Raw genomic sequence first — 22853 nt, 5'->3', positions numbered from 1 at the left:
ATGAAGCCAATAAGTTCTTTCTGGAAGGTGATAGAACCAGAAGCGTGCATCCTGAACGGCTAACCCTGCCTGGTGGCAAGTAGGTTCCCTCGGTTGCCTTCCCATCCGATAGCCTATTTTCAAATGCTTTTGCAGCTAAAGACTAGAACCTAATTCTCGCAGAAAGACAATGGCCAGTTGGCAAAAAAGAGAAGTTCCTTGGTGCAAAGCAGAATGCGTAGCTCTCAGACCCGAGCCCAAAGGGGCGCCGCTGTCTTGCAGCCGGAGCTCAGCAGCCTGAGCTCGGCAGCTGGGGCTCAGCAGCCCGGGCTCGGCAGCTGGGCGGGTCGGGGAGCAGTTCCCTGTCCGACTGGGAGCCACTGGCCCCACCCACAGGCTGCAACGCGATCCCAGTTGTAGCCGAGCCGGAAGCCGGCCGCTCAGTCCCAAGGTAAGGGCGTCTTTCCCTCCCCGTCCGGCTCCCCGCAAAGGTGTGTAAATGTTTGTTGAACTTGAACTCAGTCGCGGACAGCCCGGCGGGCGGGCGGGCGGGGCCGCGGGGACTCGGGAGGGTGCTTCGGGGAGCAAACCGCCCCCGGGAGGGAGCCCGCCTGGAGGTCCGAGCCCCCCCCTGGACCACGGGCGCCGAGCGGGTCGATCCCGGCCCCCGGTCCCCCGTCCCCCCAGGGACTCTGCCCCTCGAGCTCGGTCCCCAGGAAAGGCTGAGGGAGCCGAGGGGAGCCTGCCCAGCAGGGACTCTCCCCACGTGGTGTGGCTTCACCTTTTAAACCACGGGGACGCTCACCTGGTGCCTGGTGAGGGTGACCGGGGCCTCACCTGTGTGTGTGGGTGTCTGTCAGGTAGGGATTCCAGCTCCCCCCCCCCTCGCCCCCGTGCGGGTGTGACCTCTGCCCTTATTTTATTTTATTTTTTGCATCGGGCCACGCTGCCCCCGGGGCAGTGGGGGTGTTTCTGTCGGTAAGTGAGCTCTTGGGAGTATGTCTTTCCTAAGCTAACATTCCCCATCCAGAGGTTTTCTCTTCCTGGGAATTAAAAGGTGGAGGGAGGGAGCTGCCTGGTGGGCAGGGCGGGACCAGACCGGGCCTGCTGGTGTGTTGACGTCGGGAGCTGGCTGGTCGGGACATTCTGGACGGTTTTGTGAGAAGGGATGAGGCCAGCCAGGCGGGCACCGGCGCCATTCCCCGGGGCTGCTGGCTGCGGGCCAGGCGGTCACAGGGCAGGGCGCCTCCGGGGATCTGCACACAGGCCCGCGCTCTCCACTGCGGGAGGAGGGAGGAGAGCGGGTGGGGTTTCATCAGCGGAAAGGGGGTGGGTGTCGCTCTGAGAGGAGAGAGGTCCCGCGGGCGTGGGGTTGGGCAGGCGGTGGAGTTGGGTGAGATTTCAGTCCACCTCGTTGTTGAGAATCCTCACCCGAGGGTGTCTCTCCATCGGTTTCTAGGGAGAGCGGGAGGGAGAGGGAGAGACCGAGAGGAACATGGATGTGAGAGAGATACATCGATGGGTTGCCTCCTGCATGCGTCCCGACCAGGGCCAGGGAGGAGCCGGAACCGAGGGATGTGCCCTTGACCGGATTCGAACCCGGGGCCCTCTGGTGATAGAACCAGAAGCGTGCATCCTGAACGGCTAACCCTGCCTGGGTTAGAAACGTCCCAACCTGTGAAGGATTCGTGTGAGTGTGCCTGAGCCAAACTGAACCTGCAGGGGCTGGGAGTGCTCCGGAGAAGGGCAGTTCACCTTGTTACAACCCGACGTTACAACTCAGATGTTACAACCCGAGGAGGGGACTTACGTGGGTCAGGTCCGTGGTCGGCAAACTGCGGCTCGCGAGCCACATGCGGCTCTTTGGCCCCTTGCGTGTGGCTCTTCCACAAAATACCTCGGCCTGGGCGAGTCTATTTTGAAAAATGTGGCTCTCAAAAGAAATGTCACTCGTTGTGCTGTTGATATTTGGCTCTGTGGACGGATGAGTGTGCCGACCACAGCTCTAACCTAACAGAACCACCAGGCCAGCAGAGCGGGACTCAGAGTTCTGATCGCCGGAGCCCCGCCCCGAACGGAAAGAGAGGGAGGTGGAGTCAGGGCAGGTCTCGCCCTAAAAGCCTGCTGCCTGCCGCCCCCTTCCTCCTCCGCCCTGAGGGGGGACCCTGGCTGTGAGGGCGCCTCTCGCTCGCCGCTCACCCTCCACACCCCGTGGCTTAGCACATGCTTCCACGCGTGACTCCTGGCCCCTCTCCCACGTGTGATCCCGGCACAGGCTGGCCAGTGCAGTGAATGTGTTTGTATGAAGGAAGCGTGTTCCTGTGATCGTTGCCTGAAGCATCACTGGCCTCGGACATGAAAACAGGGCCTCCTGCTGACCCAGAGCCAGGGACTCCCTCTTGTTTCTTCCCTCGCTGACGTTGTCATATTTTCTCTTTCTTTCTTTCTTTCTTTCTTTCTTTCTTTCTTTCTTTCTTTCTTTCTTTCTTGTTTCTTTCTTTCTTTCTTTCTTTCTTTCTTTCTTTCTTTCTTTCTTTCTTTCTTTTTTAAAAAAAATGATATCAGAGAGGAAGGAAAAAGAGAGAGAGAGAGAGAGAAACATTAATGATGAGAGAGGATCATGGATCGGCTGCCTCCTGCATGCCCCTGACTGGGGATGGAGCCTGCAACCGGGGCCTGTGCCCTGACCGGGAATGGAACCTGAGACTCTTCAGTCCGCAGGCTGACGCTCTATCCACTGAGCCACACCAGCTAGGACAAGTCCTATTTTCCTAGTGACCTGCAGGCGGGTGCCTCTGAGTCACTTCCCTTCCCGTCTTCTGCTTTCCCCTCTCGGTCCCCAGCCTGTGCCCTGTGCCCTCCGGAGACCATCCTGGGGGTCGGGGGGCGGCCCTGCCTCAGCCCGGCCTCGGCCTGGGCTCTGCAAATGAGGAACCCGGGCCGGGGGTCTCCTGACGGACGGGTGGTGCTCAGCTCCTTCGTGCACAGCAGAGGCCGCAGGGCCAGCCTGGTGCCACCCTCACAGAAGCCAGCGCCCAGGGACGGTCTGCGAGACGGGACCCACCCTCCCCCGGGGTCATTCTCTAGGCCCGCGGTCGGCAAACTCATCCGCCCACAGAGCCAAATACCAACAGGACAACGAGGGACATTTCTTTGGAGAGCCAGATTTTTTTTTTTTTAAATATTTTATTGATTTTTGTACAGAGAGGAAGGGAGAGAGATAGAGTTAGAAACATCGATGAGAGAGAGAGTCATCGATCAGCTGCCTCTTGCACACCCAGCACTGGGGATATGCCCACAACCAAGGTACATGCCCTTGACCGGAATCAAACCCAGGTCCCCAAGCCGACACTCTATCCACTGAGCCACACCGGTTTCGGCGAGAGCCAGATTTTTTAAACGTAAATTTCTTCTAACTCCACTTCTTCAACACAGACTCGCCCAGGCCGTGGTATTTTGTGGAAGAGCCACACTCAAGGGGCCAGAGAGCCGCCGTTTGCCAACCACGGGCCTGGGCGTGTGCCCGTTCCTGCCTTTAGTTCTGTGGGGGCCGGGCCAAGGCCGCCTGGGGAGAAGGATGACTCGGATCTTCTCAGGTAAATGTCACCCGGTCCTGAGGCAGGTTGTCCGGCAGCGGGACCAGAACCGTGTGGAGCTGATGTTGCTTCCTGTTTTCGGAATTGAGCTCCTCCTCCGAGCCCCCGGGGAAATCCGTGCTTACTGACGTTCTCAGAGGTGGAGGGCTCACTGTGCCTCCAGCTCATCCTGAGGGGGCCCGCCCGGTGCGGCTGTGAACCAGGAGGGGGTACACAGGGCGTGGGACCGGCGCTGACCGGGGTGGGGCGCGGGGCTGGGCTGGGCCACGTGTGCGGCCCTCGGTTCTGGGGCCGAGCAGGGCTCCTGTGTGTCGGCTCCGCTCCAGGGTGGGGGTTGGTTTGAAATTTGCATGGCTTTTCCTTCATGATGAGGAAAGGCTAATTTATGCTAATGATTCTGAGAGTGCTTTTATTTTGTCTGTAACGGATTGATGATGGAGGAAACGCCATTAAAAATATATATTTTTATTGACTTCAGAGGGGAAGGGAGAGGGAGAGAGAGAGAAACATCAATGCTGAGAGAGAATCATGGATCGGCTGCCTCCTGCACGCCCCCCACTGGGGATGGAGCCTGCAACCCGGGGCTGTGCCCTGACGGGGAATCGAACCCTGACTTCCTGGTTCCTGGATCGATGCTCCACCCTTGAGCCATGCGGGCCGGGCGGAAACTCCACTTTGACGGAGAATGAGCTGCTCTGAGGGCCCTTCCCGTCCGCAGCTGCCCACGCGCTGCCTTGCTCACCACCAGGTGACCTGCCCCAGCCCGCCCGCCCCAGCCTGGGCTGGTTTTCGAGTTTAGGTCAGACGTGCCCAGGCAGGTGGGGCGGCGGAGGGCGGGGCTGACGGGAAGCAGCCGGGGCCTGTGGGGCCGATGGCCTGGCCGGAGGCGCCTAACCTGAGTGCCACGAGAAACACCGGCTGATAATGGCGCTTCCCAATCCCAGGCCTCGGGGCTGCAGGGAACAGACGGACGGCCTCCTGCACCGGGCGGTCTGTGCCCTCCCTTTCCCAGATGGCACATTAATGCCCCCCCACCCCAGTGCCATCAGGGTCAGCGAGGGGTCGCAGGAGTGGCCAGTGCGGTCAGGGGCGGCCTTTACGTCTGGCGGCATCTCGTGCACATGCTAAGCTTTCCAGGGCGACGCGGAATAAAGCCTCTGGTGGTTGTTTTTTTTGTTTGTTTTTTTCAAAGGTTGGGAACCACTGCCTTAAATATTTCTTTCTTTTTTTTTAAAAAAAAATGTATTTTATTGATTTTGTGCAGAAAGGAAGGGAGAGAGATAGAGTTAGAAACATTGATGAGAGAGAGTCATCGATCAGCTGCCTCCCGCACACCCCCTACTGGGGATGGGCCCGCAACCAAGGTACATGCCCTTGACCTGAATCGAACCCGGGACCTTTCAGTCCCCAAGCCGACGCTCTATCCATTGAGCCAAACCGGTTTCGGCTGGTGGTTGTTTTTTAATTAAACTTTTATTTTTAAATCCTCTGACGAGGGTTTATTTCATTTCATTTTTTTATTGATTTCAGAGAGGAAGGAAGAGGAGGTAGAGACAGAAACATCCGTGATGAGAGAGAATCATGGATCGGCTGCCTCCTGCAAGCCTGCCCCCCACTGGGGATCGAGCCCGCAACCCGGGCCTGTGCCCTGACCGGAATCGAACCTGGGACCCCTCAGTCCGCAGGCCGACACTCTATCCACTGAGCCACACGGGCCAGGGCCAAGCCTCTGGTTTTATTGGACGAGTCGGTCGTTCCCAGTCAGACTCCCAGCTGTCTTCGTCCTGTCACTGAGTCCCACGCTGCGGGCAGGATGCCGGAGGCCCTGCAGGCTCTCGGGGGCTTTGCTCACCGTCTCCCTGTCCTCGTCGGCGATGGAGCTGAGTTTCCGGCTGCTGGAGACCCTCCCATGGCCTTCCTCCCGGCCGGGCGTGGAGGGTCCAGCGAGCTGCCTGCTGGAAGCCAGGGCTCTCTGCTCTCCCGGCCGCGGTGAGGGCGGAGATCGCTCCTCTCGCTGCCTCTGGAAGTGACGCCTCCTCTCCCTCCTCCCGGGCAGATGGTGGCTCCCGGACGCCCCGCGGCCCTCCTGCTCCTGCTGCACCTCGGCCTGGTGGCGGCCTTTCCCAACGGCCGTGTGACCGAGTCCTGCGGGGACATGGTGCCCCGGCACGGCCACGCCCCGAGCCCCGACCCCAAACACAGCGTGGCGGTGGCCCGGACGACGTTCTCGCCGGGGGACCAGATCGAAGGTACCGCGCGCCCGGGGGTTCCGTTCGCAGGCCGGGCCCTCCTGCCGCTGCCCACGAGGGGCGGCCGCCGGGGGTCCCAGCCCAGGGGGTCCCGGCACCTGTTTAGACGCCGGCATCTCCACCCCGCGCCCCGAGTGTGTGCGGCTGCTGTGATGGCTCTGTACCTCCGCCACCTCCACCCTGTACCTCCGCCACCTCCACCCTGTACCTCCGCCCTCTCCACCCTGAACCTCCGCCACCTCCACCCCGCGCCCCGAGTCTGTGTGCAGCTGCTGTGACGGCTCTGTGACCTACATAGTATGTCTGCTCCCCTCTCAGGGCTGGCTTCCAGGCGTGTGCTCCTCCTGTTAATGTGTGTTCATGGACAATATATGAATGCCACAGAAAAGGAGCATAAAGCTTACTTTATCTGGTTTGAGATATCATTCACCCTTATCCCCTCTCTTTCCTTTTTATCGAAACCTCTTTCTTTTAAAAAATATTTTTCTTGATTGCAGAGAGGAAGGCAGAGAGGAAGATAGAGGGAGAGAGAAAGAGAGATAGAAACATCAATGATGAGAGAGAATCCTGGATCGGCTGCCTCCCGCACACCCCCTCCTGGGGATCGAGCCCACAACTTGGGCCTGTGCCCTGACGGGAATCGAACCCAGGACCCTTGAGTCTGCAGGCGGGCACTCTATCCATCCACTGAGCCACACCGGCGAGGGCTCTCTTTCTTGGCATAGTGTTGTCTTTTATGGTCCCTGGTTCCTCTGGCAGAGTGCGGGCTGGCTGGTGAAGGCGTGTCTCGCCCGGCCTCCTGCGGATCCACTTCCTGCGGCTGCAGAAAAGCCAACGTCCGCACGCTGAGCAGAGGAGCGGGCAGGAAGCGCACTTCAGGTGCCTGTGTCCGGCCTCCCGTCTCCACACCGCGCGGGGGCGGTAACGGGCCCAGGATCCGCAGTGAAGGACCTGGATTGCTCTCATCCAGCGTTTCCCAAGCTCGTTTGGCCTCAGGGGCCAGACCGTGGCCACCTTTGCCCCGGACGGCGGTACCAGGTCTGGCAGGGACTGTTCCTGACCGTGGCCACTCTGCCCGCGGACAGTGGGTACCAGGCCTGGCAGGGACTGTCCCTGACCGTGGCCACTCTGCCCGCGGACAGTGGGTACCAGGTCTGGCAGGGACTGTCCATGTGGCCACCTCTGCCCCGGACGGTGGGACCAGGTCAGGCAGGGACTGTCCATGTGGCCACTCTGCCCGCGGACGGCGGTACCAGGTCTGGCAGGGACTGTCCATGTGGCCACTCTGCCCGCGGACGGCGGTACCAGGTCCGGCAGGGACGGCCCGTGTGGCCACCTCTGCCCCGGACGGCGGTACCAGGTCCGGCAGGGACGGCCCGGGCGGCCCGGTCCGGAGCTGTGTGCGGGGACGTGGCCGCCGTGTCCTCTCCCGGGGACGCTCCGTGTGTGAGCGGCCGTTTGGACCCTGCGGGGCCTCCTCTCGCCGTCCCTCCGGGCATTGCCAACCCCCCCCCCGTCTGTCTCTCCGTCTGCGCGCAGTGGCTGTGTCGGGGCCGGAGTTCAAGGGCTTCCTCCTCGAGGCCCGGGACGCCGAGGACCCGAGCGGCCCCCCCGTGGGCTCCTTCACGCTGATCGACAAAGAGGCGTCCCAGCTGCTGACCTGCGGGGGCAAAGAGGTGTGTGTCTGCCCGAGGCCGGTTTCTGTCTGTCCCCACGGCCTTCTCCCAGCAGGGTGGCGCGTGCAAGATAAAGGGCATCACCAGGGAATGCACACATCCGCATCGATGCCCAGCCACCCCCGCCTCCCCCCGCTCCCCCACTTTACTACGGGCATCTGCTTTCCACGTGAGCATCCTGGGGAAGGCAGGGAGAGCTTGAACAGTGAATGACTCCTGATATTCCCCGGACTGTTGACTCTCAGTAGGTTGACTTTGGAAGGTGTCAACGTTGGAGACAGAGTTCTAGAGGGGGACGAGATTTCAACTTTTGTCACTCACTCATTCGTTTAGTGAACATGTATTATCCCAGGGACTGTCTCGGAGAGCTCATAGCCATGGACATGAGTAAAGCATGTGGACATGGGACATGGGACATGGGTAGGACATGGATGTGGGACAGACACGTGAGTAGGATGGTGCGATGACGTAGGTGCCGCACACAAGCTCGAGGGGTGGGGAGAGAGCTGCTTGGAGGACTGGGCCCCGAAGCTGGGCCCCAGGGCACCTGCCGGTGAGGGAGGTGGGAGGTAAGACTGCCTACTTGGAGGCGGGAATATTTTTTCTTTGGATGAGCCTTCTGTGTACTAGCTGTATGCATGAATGGAAGGAATATACATTTATAATATAAATCTGTGGTCCGCAAACTGTGGCTCATGAGCCACAGGCGGCTCTTTGGCCCCTTAGGTGTGGCTCTTCCACAAAATACCACGGCCTGGGCCAGTCTATTTTGAAGAAGTTTAAGTTAAAAAAAAATTTGGCTCTCAAAAGAAATTTCAATTGTCCTGTTGATATTTGGCTCTATGGACGAATGAGTTTGCTGACCACTGGTATAAATGAAATAACAAGCAAATCACACCCAGTATTCGTAACTCTCTTTAGTTCCTTTTTTTTTTTTTTTTTTTTTTAAATATGTTTTTATGGATTTCAGAGAGAGGGAGGGAGAGAAACATCCATGATGAGAATCACGGATCGGCTGCCTTCTGCACGCCCCCTACAGGGGATGGAGCCTGCCACCTGGGCCTGTGCCCTGACCGGGAATCAGACCTTGACCTCCTGGTTCATAGGTTGGCCGCACGGCCGGGCGCTCCTGAGCTCTGGCGTTTCTGCGGACGGGACTGATCCACGCAGCCAGCGGCAGGCTTCCTTCCCAGTCCCCCGGCTGCCCGGGGATGAGGCCCTGTCCTGAGTAAGACGGTCTCACAGAGGCCCGGCCACGCACACTGAGCGGCCAGCTGCTGGCCTTTGGGCTGACTGAGCTCCCGCATCTGCCACAGGGGTCCGCTGTGAGCCACACCAGTGCACACAAGAAGACCGCCGTGAAGGTTCTCTGGGACGCCCCCCACAGCGCCCCGAACCACGTGCAGTTCCTGTGAGTAAGGCCCTGCCGGGGTGTCTGCACTGCCCATCGGCGGGCTCTCCCTGTGTGTGTGTGTGTGTGTGTGTGTGTGTGTGTGTGTACTGGGGGGGGGGGGCGGCGGGTGACAGCACCACCTTAGTGTGTAAGCAGCTGTTTGGCCTCTCTCTCTCTCTCTCTCTCTCTCTCTCTCTCTCTCTCTCTCTCTCTCTCCCTCCCTCCCTTCCTTCCTTCTTTCCTTTCTTTCTTCTTTTTTAATTTTTATTACATTTTATTGACTTTCTACAGAGAGGAAGAGAGAGGGATAGAGAGTCAGAAACATCAATGAGAGAGAATCACCGATCAGCTGCCTCTTGCACACCCCCTACTGTGATGTGCCCGCAACCAAGGTACATGCCCTTGACCGGAATCGAACCTGGGACCTTCCAGTCCGCAGGCCAATGCTCTATCCACTGAGCCACACTGGTTTTGGCTCTTTCTTCTTTTAAAAAGAAAAATATATGTTTGTGTTGATTTCAGAGGGAGAGAGAGATAAAAACATCCACGTTGAGAGAGAACCATGGATCATCTGCCTCCTGCTCGCCCCACGCTGGGGCTCGAGCCCACCCCCCGGGCGTGTCCCCGGACCCTCTGACCAGGGATGGAACCGTGACCTCCTGGTTCCGAGGTCGACGCTCAGCCCCTGGCCAGGCCCAGGCCTGGGTGTTGGTTTTCCCACGAGTGAGCGACCCCCGGTGCCCGGCCCGGGGCTGCCCCCGAGGGGCGCTGCGCTGGCACGGGGTGCGCGGACGCAGCTTCGCCCGCCTCCACGCGGACGGGAGCCCTCAGCCCTGAGTGTGCGGGGAGCCGGGCTGGGACCCCGTGGACCTGGGGTGAGATGGAGACCCCACCCCAGCCCCGGCATGTGGGTGGGTGCAGCGGGACACGTCGCAGGCTGGGTGATCGGAGCGCGGGCCCCGGAACCTCCTAGAAGGTCACCTGCTGTAGCGTGGCCGGGTCCTGGGCGGCGTGAGGGCCTGGCTTTCGGGGGGAAGTGCCCTGACAGGCCTCCGTCCTCCACGCCGCCCGGGCTCCAGGTCCCGGCGCGCAGTCGCGGGCTCGGCCGCGGTGTGTGTGGCGTGTGAGCGCGGGAGGTCACCGCTCAGCTGGCAGTGGCCTCTGCGGTCCGAGCAGCCTCCGCCCTGGGGCCGCTGCCCTGCCTCTGACCGAGCATAAGGGTGGTGCAGGCTTGGCATGTCAGGGGGGAGCGGGGCCTGTTTAGTCTCTGGGCCTGGCCTTGGGAGTGTGCCCCCCAGTGACAAGTCAGAGTAGAGAAGAGGAGGGGAAGGAAGAGGAGGAGGAAGAGGAGGAGGAGGAGGAGAGGAAGGGAAGAGGAGTGGGAGAGAAGAGGAGGAGGAGGAAGAAGAGGAGGGGGAGGGAGGAGGAGGAAGAGGAGGAAGGGGGAGGAGGTGGGGAGAGAAGAGGAGGAGGAGGAGAGGAAGGGAAGAGGAGGGGGAGAGAAGAGGAGGGAGGGGTGGGGAGAGAGAGCCATCAGAGATCTGGCAGGCACTCCTGAGTCGTGTGTCCCTTCTGGATTCCTTCTCACCCCTGGACGTTGGACCCCCCGCTGGGCCCGTTGGGGTTCTGGCTGACGCGGTTCTGCGTCCCAGGGCCACGGTGGTGGAGAAGTACAAAACCTACTGGGTGAGGATTCCCAGCCCGGTCATCTCCCAGCCCAAGGCCCCGCCCTTCTCCACGCCCGCTGTGACCCCTGCGCCTTCGCCAGCCTCGCCCGCCGCCTCCGTTCTCTCCAAGCCAGTGAGTGGCCTCCTGTGGTGCCCAGACGCAGTCTAGGGGGCCCCTCGGTGGGAGCTGGGGTTCTGCGCTCGGGCCCTGAGGGGTGGTGGCCACAGGCAGATCCTGAGGGAGGTGCTCGCTGCAGCGGTAGGGCCTGCGGGTTACTGGGATGGAGCCTGCCACCCGGGCCTGTGCCCCGACCGGGAATCGAACCAGCGACCGCTGTGCATGGGACACTCAACCAACTGAGCCCCACTGGCCAGGGCGCTTACATTATTTTAACATCAGATCGGAACCGAATGCCGGAAGCAGAGCCCCGGCTCTAAACACACAGTTTTGCACGGGGTTTCCTTGCTTGCTTTCACAATCCCACCCCGGGAAGCAGGAGGACACCTGCAGGCAGCACTCACTGTGGGTCAGCATTCCCTGAGAAGTTTCTCAGCGTTTCCCCGGACTTCTCTGGGAACCTCACTGACGGGAACTATTGTGTGCATGAAAGGGACTTTAATACCGGAGCAAATTACAGTCCAGGGCCGTGCCTCCCAAACGCTCATTAAAACGGATTACGTTGACGAGTGCATGACCTTTCGAAGGACTGCCCTGGCCATTTCTAATTAGAGCCTTGCCCCCTGACCCCTTACTGTATAGCTAGTAAAATGATAATAATAACAATAATAATAACAACAATAAGAGAAAAGTGCAGAAGAGCTCTCCCAGAGCGTTAGGAGAGAGGAACCCTGCGGCGGGGCCCCTGCTCAGGCCCCACCAGTTTCGGGTTCGAGGCCGCCTGGCCACCCAGACGGGCCGCTGTGAGCCGCGCAGCCGGAGGGTCCTGCTCTGAAAAGGGGGTCTCGTTGGGCCCTGGGAGGGGGCCTCCTGCCTGTGGGGGTGAGCTGCTGGTCTGATCTCGGTCCCCTCTCCGCTCCCCCGCTCCCCCTCCCTGTCCTCTCCCCAGTTCAGCGCCGCGGGCTGCGGGAGCAGCAAGTTCTGCGTGCGGAGCCCCGCGGCCTGCGACCCGGCGGCCGAGCCCGCCTGCCTCTTCCTGTCCTTCACGCCGGACGGCCGGTCGGTGACGGTGGAGCTGAGCGGCCCCAGCAAAGGCTACCTGTCCTTCGCCCTGTCCCACGACAGGTGGATGGTGGGTACCTGGCCCGGCGTCCGCGGGGTGACGTTGGCCCGGGGTGGCTCCACGCTGGGCGGGCCAGCTGTTTGTTCCAGAGTCAGACGCACGAGGGAGGGCGGGAAGGGGGGCGGTGACGAGGCTGTCGTTTTGCTACCGTTATGAATCGTAATGCAGATATCTGTGTTTTCCGATGGTCTTAGGTGGGTTGGGTTGAGAACCGCTAGCTGCGTTGCCTAAGACCATCGGAAAACACAGATATTTATTTACATTACGATTCATTAACAGTAGCAAAGCTACAGTTATGAAGAGCAGCGAAAATAATGTTATGGCTGGGGGTCACCACATAAGCAGCTGTATGAAAGGGTCGCAGCGTCAGGAAGGAGAGAACCATTGATCTAACGATTCAGAATGGGAGACAGAACCAAAACCACACACAGAACGTAAAGCCTACAAGACTCACGATGATACCACGTGCCTGGAAGATGCAGCCTGCCCTTTGGTGGTGATTGACATGAGATCCCGAGTGTAGGGAATATTCGAGATGACAGGACCCATGAGAGTCGGGCCGGCAAAGAATGCCTCCCTGAGCGGAGACATGTTGACCTCAGCACGTAACACTGAACCTACTGGACGTGGAATGTGTACAATAGTCGCAATATTTGATTACCGTATCTTCCGTCTTGATAGCTACCCCCCCAAACCAATAGAATATAGTGCATTTACAGCCATGAAAATGTTCAAGGCATAGATATATATTTATAAACAAGTATCCAGAATCATATTCATGATACATTAAAATAGGTAACAAAACTGTGTATTTTTCTATTTGGAGAGGAAAAAAAAAGATAGGTATAAATATAAATAGATTTGGATGAAAGTATATGAAAGCATTAACTGTGGCGTTCAATCGGGGATGGGTTTATGGGCATATAAACACGTCATGTCTATTTTAGCCTGTTTTGTGTTTTTTTTATATAATGAAATTGTATTGCTTTCATAGTATAACAAAATCATATTGATTCGTAAATTGGACAGCCATGCTATCATTGAAGGCTTCCAGTGAATTAAGTTTCAAGAACACCAAATACTATTTGATTTTTATTAAGGACTTAAAACACACAGCGTTGGACTTTCTTCAGACTCTCCTCCTTTCCCATCATCCTCTAGGGTGATGACGATGCTTACCTGTGTATCCATGACAACCAGGCCGTGAGCATCCGACCTGCCCATCTGACTGGGCGGAGCCACCCTGCCCTGGACTCCTGGGTGAGTGTCCAAGTTCGGGGAGCCTCTGCCTGGCCCGCCCCCCTCTGGCCACGCGGCTCACTGGGGCCCGTCTGTATGGCGGGGTGGCCTCGGACCCCCAATTGGTGGGGCCTGAGCAGGGTTCCTCTCTCATCACACTCTGGGAAAGCTTTTCTGCATGTTCCCTTTTTTTTTTTTTTTTTTACTAGCTACACACATATATATTATATTTAATAAAGTTTATATATATCTAAAGTGTGCAACACAATGTTTTTTTTAATATATATATTTTATTAATTTTTTGCAGAGAGGAAGGGAGAGGTATAGAGAGTTAGAAACATCAATGAGAGAGAAACATTGATCAGCTGCCTCCTGCACACCCCCTACTGGGGATGTGCCCGCAACCAATGTACATGCCCTTAACCAGAATCAAACCTGGGACCTTTTAGTCCACAGACCGACGCTCTATCCGCTGAGCCAAACCAGTTAGGGCAACACGATGTGTTTTAAAAAAATGTTCTTATTGATTTTCTTTTAGAGAGAGGGGAAGGGAAAGGGCGCGAGAGATAGAAACCTTAATGAGGAGAGAGAATCATGGATTGGCTTCCTCCTGGACGCCCCCTACTGGGGATCGAGCCTGCAATCCGGGCCTGTGCCCTGCCCGGGAATCGAACCTGGGACCCTTCAGTCTGCAGGCTGCCGCTCTATCCACCGAGCCAATCCGGTTAGGGCGACTTGCTATTGCTTGTGCAATGTTTTTGACTGTGTGCTATGGCCAGATGGCATCTTTTGTGTCTGCCAAAGCTTCTCTCCCGGGGAGAGGAATGTGGGGCTTCTGATTCAGAGTAAAAGCAATATGCTTGCCAGTGAGATGAGGACAAGCAGGGAGACCGCGCTGGCTGTGCTCTTTGAAGGGGAAGCGGGGACACAAGGCCGGCCAGACCGGCGTGCACGGAGGGCCGCGGAGAGAGGAGCGTGGACGGGCGGGACTGCGGACACAGCGTGTTTTCAGCCGATCGGGAGGCGCCGACGAGACCCTGTGTGCTCGTAGGACACCCTGGAGGGAGCGGCCTGGCGGCTGGAGGACGGCGGGATGCAGTGTTCTTTCAGGAGAGACATCACCCTTCCCGGGGTTCAGAGCAGGTTTGACCTAAACACCAGCTACTACATCTTTCTAGCAACTGGAGCGGCCGAGGATGGTGAGTGCTGGGTATCGATGAAAACCATCTTTTCAAGGTTTCTTTCTCCTCTCTCGTCTCCCTCCCCCCCATTTAAAAACGTTTACACTGGTGGGCAATGAGTTATCAAAACCCTCTTCCCGCTTGCCTTCCCCTTTGACCTGGGTTGGCCTTTGAGCTTGGTTTCCCCAGACACGAGGCAAAGGCAGGGTCAGCGATGCTGTCAGGCCTCCTGCTCACGAGGAAAGCGGGTTTCTGGCTGGCGAGCAGCATCTGGGCCAGATGTGAAACTGGGGGAGCGAGAAAAGTCATTTTATACATATCGAGGGGGACCACGGCTCTTCTGCTTTTTATTGCTAATTTTGGTTTTGCTGCATTTTGGTTAGAGATGATAGAGCTGGTTTCCTATAGAGTTACATCTTTTTGGAAATTATTGCCCTGTAGTCTGTGGTCTAATATGTACTTTGGTTTGGGCCAAAGAAATATATATAATATCAAAATTTAATTATTTTTATTCTTTTTGATATACATTATATTCTAAAAATAATCTATGCTCCATAATTTAGTTACTGATTCTCCTGACAATGACCATTTAGCTTGTTTAAATTTTTTTGGCTAGCATGAAAAAAGTTTCTGTGAACATTCTTGTGTATATATATTTGGGTCAAGGGTATTTCTGTAAGGTAGATTCTCAGAATATAGGAATTCACACACATCTATACTCACCTATACAAACTAACAGGGATAACTCTACATTCACAGACTTAAATTTATGCGTAATGAATGATAATACGATAACCCATTCTCACACTGTTCACATCACTTTTCTTTGAGACGTTGGTTTGTTAGTCACACCCAGGCCCAGTCGGTCAATGCCACGTAATGGAGCATCCGAGTGTGTTTGTCTTTTTCTCGGGCCCAGTTTCTGTCGGCTTAATCTAGAATTCTAGGTTATTTTTCACATGTGTTCTCTTTCAAGAATTTCCCTTGCCATTTTCAACCATCTGTGGTCCTGTGAACGGTAATTATTTGGATGGAACATTGGCTGTGGGTGTCTCACTGTGACTCCCACCTCCCCAGCCTCATGTCTTGCTTGGCTAAATGATTTCTTTAATTCCCCCCCCCCCACCCCCCCAATAAGGTCATGTGACCCTGCACCTGTGTTTGGGTTGCTTTTGCAGGGGAATGGTATCTCTGTTGATATTCGTTTTTTATTCTTTAAGAAGTTTTGTTTCCAGGTCATGACACAATCTTTTCATTCCTTCTCTTCCGAGGAGGTAATTCTTCTTCATCTTTTTTTTTTTTTTTTCTGCTTTTTCATAATTTCAGGTAAAATTTATAGACACTCCCAGCAGCCTCTGATTACATACGAAAAACATGACGTGACAGGTGACCCGCAGGACGTGGGAGCGTCTGGGGCCCAGCCCCTGCTGAGGGCTCACGGTGAGCGGCTACTGTGTGTGCTGCACGGTCACTCCGCCCGGAACCGCCTGGTGGCTCATGCTGGCCGGGCAGGCGGGGTGCTGGCCGGGGCAGGCGGGGGGCGGGGGGGTGCTGGCTGGGCAGGCGGGGTGCTGGCTGGGACAGGCTCTGTGCTGGCTGGGGCAGGAATCGTGGCGAACAAAAGTTAGCAACTGCTTAGAAATCTCTGTGTGAGGTAGCAGTATTCACTTTCCTGTTAAAAACATTTTAAAACTATTATGTTTTTTAATATGATTTATTGATTCTAGGGAGAGAAAAAGAGAGAGAGGGAGAGACATAGAAACATCAATGAGAGAGAACCATTGAGCTGCCTCCTGCACCTCCCCCCACTCTCCCTACGGGAGATCGAGCCTGCAACCCAGGCCTGTGTCCTGGCCGGGAATTGAATCTGCAACCTTTCAGTGCTCCAATCCCCTGAGCCACTGGCTGGGCACCTATTTGTTTTTCGCTGGCTTTTGGGGTGAGAGGTGAGACGGCTCCAATGGTTAGCACGATGGTTAAGAGCACAGCTGCTGCCCTGACCGGTGTGACTCAGTGGATAGAGCGTCGGCCCACAGATTCAAGGGTCCCAGGTTTCTATTCTGGTCAAGGGCATGTACCTTGGTTGTGGGCACATCCCATCGATGTTTCTACCTCTATATCCGTCTCCCTTCCTCTCTGTAAAAAATCAATAAAAAAGAATTTATTAAAAAAAAAAAAAAAAGAGGACAGCTGCTCAAGCCAGGTTGGGCTCCAATCCCCACGTCGTCACCTGACCGGCTTACATGACCTCTCTGTGCCTCCGTTTCCCCACCCGGCAAAGCTGGAATGATAAGAACTGTAGTCACTTCCGCGGGCTGTTGTACTGATCCGTTAGTTTCGCACACGGGGAGCACACAGTAGGGCTGGGGAAGCGCCAGCTGGCAGAAGCAGCCGCGGTGGCAGTGGTGCTGTGATAGGCGGCGTGTTTGGTGAGCTCTGCCAGCTGGTGGCGCTTGGCTGGCGGTTCCGTTTCTCCGCACGTGGCCGGGTCCCTGCGAGACAGGGGTCAGCTGGTGAGGCCACCACCGCCCCCTCTCCCCGCAGGGGCCCTGATGCTCGTGGGCTGGATGACCACGGTCAGCGTGGGCGTCATTGTCGCCCGCTTCTTCAAGCCCGTCCTGTCCAGGCCTCTGTTTGGCGAAGCCACCTGGTTTCAGGTAGGTGGCGGGGGGGAGGTTCATGCGGTTTCCGTGCTGTTGGTATGTTGCCGCATGAAAACACATGAACTATGTGGTTTTCTCTCCCTTCTTTTGTGTGTGGGTGGCATCGTTGTTGCGGTTTGGGACCCTGACAATGTCTTCTTCTTGCCCTTTGGTTTCCTGACCAGGTGAGAACAGACACAAGGTCCCGGATAGAGGTCACGCAGGGCGGCCTGAGGCAGGGGCCGGGCGGGGGGGAGGCGGTGCCAGGGCCGCGAGGCTCTGTGTGACATGGACCCAGGGACCGGCAGGACCCTGACCGGCATGGCCAGCTGCCCCGGGCACAGACGGGCAAGGAAGGCAGGGCAGAGAGGGCAGTGGCGGCTGCTTCCCCCATGTCCACAGGGGTCTGTCCTCTGGGTGCTGCGCCCATCCGCCTCAGATCCTCTCCCCCTCGCTCTCCGGTCAAGGCCGCCTGTCTCCTCTGTGGGGGGAGGGGAGCTATTATAGAAGCGTTTCTTTTCACGTCGCCCCTTTGTCTGGGATCCGGAGGCGAGAGCCGGTCAATTCCCTCAACACAAAGCAGAACACGCCTTGTCTTCCGTGTGCTGCATGTCAGGTGTCCGTCAAAAGCGTCCCTTCGGGGTGTCTCACCCGTGATCTTGGCCCCGCGGTGACGCCAGTCCTTCCTCCGGCACCGGTCACCCTCTCCCTGTCCCTTCCCCGCAGGTGCACCGGGCGCTCATGCTCCTCACCTCCGTCCTCACCTGCATCGCCTTTGTCCTGCCCTTCCTCTACCGGCGAGGCTGGAGCAGCGTGAGTACCCCTCCTGGTGTTTGTTAAATCACGCGAGTGTCAGGGAGACTGCGTTTTATCCTCAGATGAGGGGCAAACGGCATTTCTGTGCGTGCGTGACACCACCACACGTCCTTGGACACGTTGCTGGCATCTCTGATCCTCGGTTCCTCCATTTTTTAAAAGTGGGTTATTCATAACCAAGTGTGGAGCCTGAGCGTGTGCAGTGTGTGCCTGGTGTGGAGGAGACACTCAGGGATTGGTGCCTGTCGTCATTATCATTGTTATCACCACCGCCACCATCATCAATATCATCACCATCACCATCACCATCACTATCACCATCATCACTACCATCACTGTCATCATTACCATCACCACCACCATCATCATCACCATCACTATCACTGTCATCATTGCCAACATCACTGTCACTGTCATCATCATCATCATCATCATCATTACTACTATTACCATCATCACCACCATCACTGTCATCATTACCATCACCATCACCATCACTATCACCATCATCACCACCATCACTGTCATCATTACCATCACCACCACCATCATCAACACATCACTATCACCACCCTCATGACCACCAACACATCACTGTCATCATCACCATCATCACCATCACATCACCACCACCATCACCATCACTGTCATCCTCCTCACCACCACCACCACCATTATCACACCATCATGGACATCATCATCATCACCACCACCACCATCGCCATCACCATCATCACCACCATCACTGTCATCATTACCATCACCACCACCACCATCAACACATCACTATCACCACCATCATGACCACTAACACACCACTGTCATCATCACCATCATCACCATCACCACCACCATCACCATCACCATCACCATCACTATCACTGTCATCATTGCCAACATCACTGTCACTGTCATCATCATCATCATCATCATCATTACTATTACCATCATCACCACCATCACTGTCATCGTTACCATCATCACTGTCATCAACATCCCTGTTGTCATCACCACCATCCAACGTTTAAAGCTACAGGGAAGCACGAAGAACGCATAGATGTGTATTATTTCTAACTTATTTAAATTTATGTGTTTGAACCGAGGACGGGAGTGAGAGCACTAACTTGGGGTCCCTCTGCTCAGCATGCAGGCTACCACCCCTACCTCGGCTGTGTGGTGCTGGCGCTGGCGGTTCTGCAGCCACTGCTGGCGGTCCTGAGGCCAGCTCTGAACGACCCCAGGTACCGCAGCCTGTCCACACTGCACTCCGCACGTGGAAGCACTCTGCATTTTATGAAATTCAGTGATAAATTCTATTTACTTAAGAGCTTTAAGTAGATTTCAGAGGTCTCGTTCCGAGGCAATAGGGGGTTCTCCGGGGGGTTCCCTGTCGTTCTGTCCCCTTTATGGACCCTTTCGCTTCTTTCTTGTGGCAGGAGGCAGCTGTTTAACTGGACTCACTGGGGGCTGGGGACCGTGGCCAGGATCGTGGCAGGTACGTGGCCGTGGTGCCGGCGTTGGTATATGATTGCCCGTTGCCCACGATGCAGGTTGTCATTGGGCGTGAGGGCGTTTTCAGTGCATCGGTCATCGGAGTCATTGGTTGTTGAGGAGAAATCGGCCTTAAACATTGAAATCCAGAAAGTAATTTCTCCAGAATAGCTATTTAAGTTCATTATTTCAGTTTTAAGCTTGGGGTTTTAAAAAACGGTGCTAAAGCTTTCCTTTTAAGACTTTTTTTATTTTAGCTTTTGCCTTTGCAAGCAGGATAATGCTGCTGCAGCCACCCGTATGAGGAGCCCCCGTGGAGGGTCCTCGTGAGCGGGCTGCGCTGGGCCTTGGGGGGAGGGGGGCGGGGTCCCAGGCCTCTGTCTCCAGGCCCTTCCCGGGGATGGCCCCTCCCCCGAGGCGGTCTGCAGAGTGGGGCCTGACTCTCCCGTGCTTTGCTGCCTTAGTAACAGGGACCTAAGCTGCCTCCTCCTCCCATTTCCGGGGTCCGTGAGGCTCCTGGTGGAAAGGGGGGTGCAGCCGCCCTGGTTTCCGCACTCGCTGCCCTTCCACCCGCAGCCTGGAGACGCCGCTCGGTGAGAACCGGTAGATCACTCTCTCACCTGCCCTTCTCGGCGGTCTCACCCGAGACCAGGGACCGCGGAGCCGCTGTTGGGCCTGAGATAGCGATTCCGTCCGTCCCATGGGCGCCGAGCGTGTCTCTCCGCGGTGTCCCCCCGCGCGCGCAGACACGGCCTCTCCGGCTCCTGCGCTGAGCACGCGTGTCGCTGTTTCCTCCGCCCGCAGTGGCCGCGATGTTCCTGGGGATGGACCTGCCCGCGCTGGCCCTGCCCGGCCCGTGGAAGACCTACACCATGCTGGGCTTCGTCGCCTGGCACGTGGGGACCGAGGTCCTGCTGGAGGTGCACTCTTACCGCCTCTCCCGCAAAGGTGCCCGCCCAGAGCCCCCCAACACCCCCCAACGTCCCCCCTCCCACCGCGTGTGCTTAGCACTTGTGTTGTTCGGGGTTCGATCTGGTTGGCATTGCCTGGAAAAGAGATCATGTGTAAGTGCCCATCCTGGTGTGCGAGAGCCTTCCTGCTGGGGACGTTTGGAATGTCCTGGGAGCCGGAAATGGGAGACCAGTCTGCGAAAACCCTACCCATCAGGCTTCACTGTGTGAGTGTTCGCCTGCACGCCCACGGGCCTCACCAACACATGTTTTTGCTCTTGGCAGTTGAAATACTGGATGACACGAGAATTCAGATTATGCAGCCCTTTACCATGGCTGAGGCAGAAGAAGTAAGTCCTTCTTGTTTATAGTTTTACTGGAGGCCCGGTGTACGAAATTCGTGCACTCGGCGGGGGGTGGGGTCCCTCAGTCCAGATTGCGAGAGGGCACAGGCTGGGCCAAGGGACCCCACCGGTGCACAATCGGGATCAGGGAGGGACATGGGAGGTTGGCCAGCAGGGGAGGGGTTGTGGGAGGGCTCCAGGGCGTGTCCAGCCTATCTCGCTCAGTCCCAATCGGCTGGACCCCAGCAGCACGCTAACCTACTGCTTGGAGCGTCTGCCCCCTGGTGGTCAGCGCGCACGTCATAGCAACTGGTTGAGCGGCCTTAAAATATCATTAGCACATTATGCTTTGATTGGTTGAATGGCCGATCAGACGACTAGACACTTAGCATATTAGGTTTTTGTTATATAGGATCGACAAAAGCCTTCACGGTGGCGGTTCTGTCCTCTCACCTGTGCCTTTTCCTTTCAGGGCCACGGCTTTAAGAAGGTGGTGCTAGCCGTGTATGTCTGTGGGAACGTGACTTTTCTCGTCATATTCTTGTCTGCCGTCAGCCGTCTCTGAGCCGGCTGCGGCCTTGCTGTGCCGGCCAGGCGACGGTCCCATCGAGCCGAGAACACGAGGCCCGTGCCGCCTGCCGGGCGGGGGCAGGACATCGGAGCTGGAGACCAGGCCAGGCCCACGCGGGGTCCTGGCGGCTGGCCCGCAGGGTCCTGTGGCCTGGGACGCACCGTCCAGCCTTTGGGTGCAGGTCCGAGTCCTAAAGGGAAGGCCGAGGAGAAGTGACCCTCAAATGTTTCTCTTTTTCGCACCTTTTTATTGAATGTATGGGGGTGACCCTGGTTAACGAAACGACACAGGTTGCAGGTGGGCCACTCCACCACACACGGTCTGTACACTGTCTTGGCGTGTCCACCACCCCAAGCCAGGTCTCCTTCCGTCACCACCGACCCCGTCTACCCTCCCCACCTCCCTGCAGCATTTCTCTGCTGAGATGCTTAGGAATGTTAGCTCTAAGGAATGTAAACAAGAACATCTGGAAAGTAAAGGATGACGTCAGGATGAAACGGGGAGAGGAGCCACATTGGGGTTCTGGAAGTTTTCTGTGCGTCTTTTTGAGACAACATCTACCGGGGATCCCTGAACATGTACACACACTGTAACAGCTGGTGGCTCAATGTAAAAAATAGGATGTATTTTAATAAACACTGTCTTTGTAATCATTCAAAGTGTGTGTACCGTTTTTTGGGGGGACCTGTATTTTTACTAGTTTATCTCAATGGTCTTTTTCCCTAGCCCAGCGGTCTGCAAACTCATCAGTCCGCAGAGCCAAATATCAACAGCACAACAATTGACATTTCTTTGGAGAGCCACATTTTTAAAACTTAAACTTCTTCTGAAGCCACTTCTTCAAAGTAGACTGGCCCAGGCCGTGGTATTTTGTGGAAGAGCCACCCTCAAGGGGCCAAAGAGCCGCCTGTGGCTCGGGAGCCGCAGTTTTCCGACCACTGCCCCAGGGCCTTTTGGGAAACTGTGTTTTCCAGTCCTGGTTTTGGGGACTCATCCCTTGCTCTGTGTATCCTGTCTCCTTGGTAAAGGCGGAAGTAGGGCTGACCCCACAGTTGGCTTTGTTAACGTTGAAATGTATGATGAATGTTATAATTTCTTCCCTCGCTGTGAAATGCGAGGGCGCATCTTCTGCTTAAAAACTGCCTTTATGTGGTCAGCAACCGAGCCGATGGCATTTTATATGCTCGGTGTTTTGACAGTAAGCTTTGAACCCGACTGCCTTTGGAGACGGTAGACTCGCATTTCAAAATTAATAAAACTCACCCTGTGCCCTGGCCAGCTTGGCTCAGTGGATAGAGCGTCAGCCTGTGGACTGAAGAGTCCCAGGTTCCATTCCGGCCAAGGGCACATGCCTGGGTTGTGGACTCGATCCCCAATAGGGGGTGTGCAGGAGGCAGCCGATCAGTGATTCTCTCCTCATTGATGTTTCTCTCTTTCTCTTTCTCCCTTCCTCTCTGAAATCAATGAATAAATATATTTAAAAAATAAATAAAACTTGCCCTTGTGAACACATCTCAGTTCCTCTCTTGCCTTGGGGTGGCTCTGCTGGAAGTTCCTGGCGCTCTAATGAGCTAGAACCATCCGTTTTCTTCCTTCCTGCTGCAGTCATTTTCCTGTTTTGGGGCTGGGTTTTATACCTGCTATGTGGACTCCCAGCCAGTGGGCGGCGCCATATCCCAAGGTACCGCTTGGTCCCTGCCTCCTTGGGCTGAGGTTCCTTTTCAGGTCTGAGATAACATCATGGATGTATTTCCCTTAAAGCCCACCGACTTGATCTTCATTTGAAAAAAATCCTGCCTTTTTTTGGGGGGGAGGGTT

General features: G+C 56.4%; 1 protein-coding gene across 4 annotated transcripts; it reads left to right on the top strand.

Moving 5' to 3' along the window:
* Window positions 1–299: 299 nt before the first annotated feature.
* On the top strand, window positions 300–21694 carry FRRS1 (ferric chelate reductase 1). Of its 4 annotated transcripts, none has more exons than XM_084865350.1 (16): window positions 300–430; window positions 5632–5824; window positions 7364–7500; window positions 8817–8911; window positions 10546–10693; window positions 11628–11810; window positions 12963–13061; window positions 14092–14239; window positions 15548–15661; window positions 16766–16878; window positions 17590–17676; window positions 18823–18920; window positions 19116–19174; window positions 19975–20118; window positions 20406–20470; window positions 20937–21694. In XM_084865350.1, the coding sequence occupies exons 2-16, from the start codon at window positions 5632–5634 to the stop codon at window positions 21027–21029; spliced, it is 1776 nt and encodes a 591-aa protein (XP_084721476.1). In that variant the 5' UTR covers window positions 300–430; the 3' UTR covers window positions 21030–21694. The 4 variants fall into 4 exon arrangements, with proteins under 4 accessions (XP_084721476.1, XP_084721477.1, XP_084721478.1 ...); XM_084865351.1 differs by having other exon boundaries at window positions 371–470; XM_084865352.1 differs by lacking the exon at window positions 300–430 and adding an exon at window positions 3553–3575.
* The last annotated feature ends 1159 nt before the right edge of the window (window positions 21695–22853 follow it).

Source organism: Pipistrellus hanaki, assembly GCF_964339955.1.
Source record: "Pipistrellus hanaki genome assembly, chromosome: 18".
Lineage (NCBI taxonomy): Eukaryota > Metazoa > Chordata > Mammalia > Chiroptera > Vespertilionidae > Pipistrellus > Pipistrellus hanaki.
The sequence above is the reverse complement of the archived record's forward strand: the minus strand, read 5'-3'. Positions and strand labels throughout refer to the sequence as shown.

Coding starts and splice junctions, on each gene's coding strand:
- FRRS1 (XM_084865349.1), top strand. CDS start 4,261: ATGAGCTGCTCTGAGGGCCCTTCCCGTCCGCAGCTGCCCACGCGCTGC. Junction 7,501..8,816: donor TGACCTGCGGGGGCAAAGAG/GTGTGTGTCTGC, acceptor CATCTGCCACAG/GGGTCCGCTGTGAGCCACAC. Junction 18,921..19,115: donor CCAGCTCTGAACGACCCCAG/GTACCGCAGCCT, acceptor TTCTTGTGGCAG/GAGGCAGCTGTTTAACTGGA.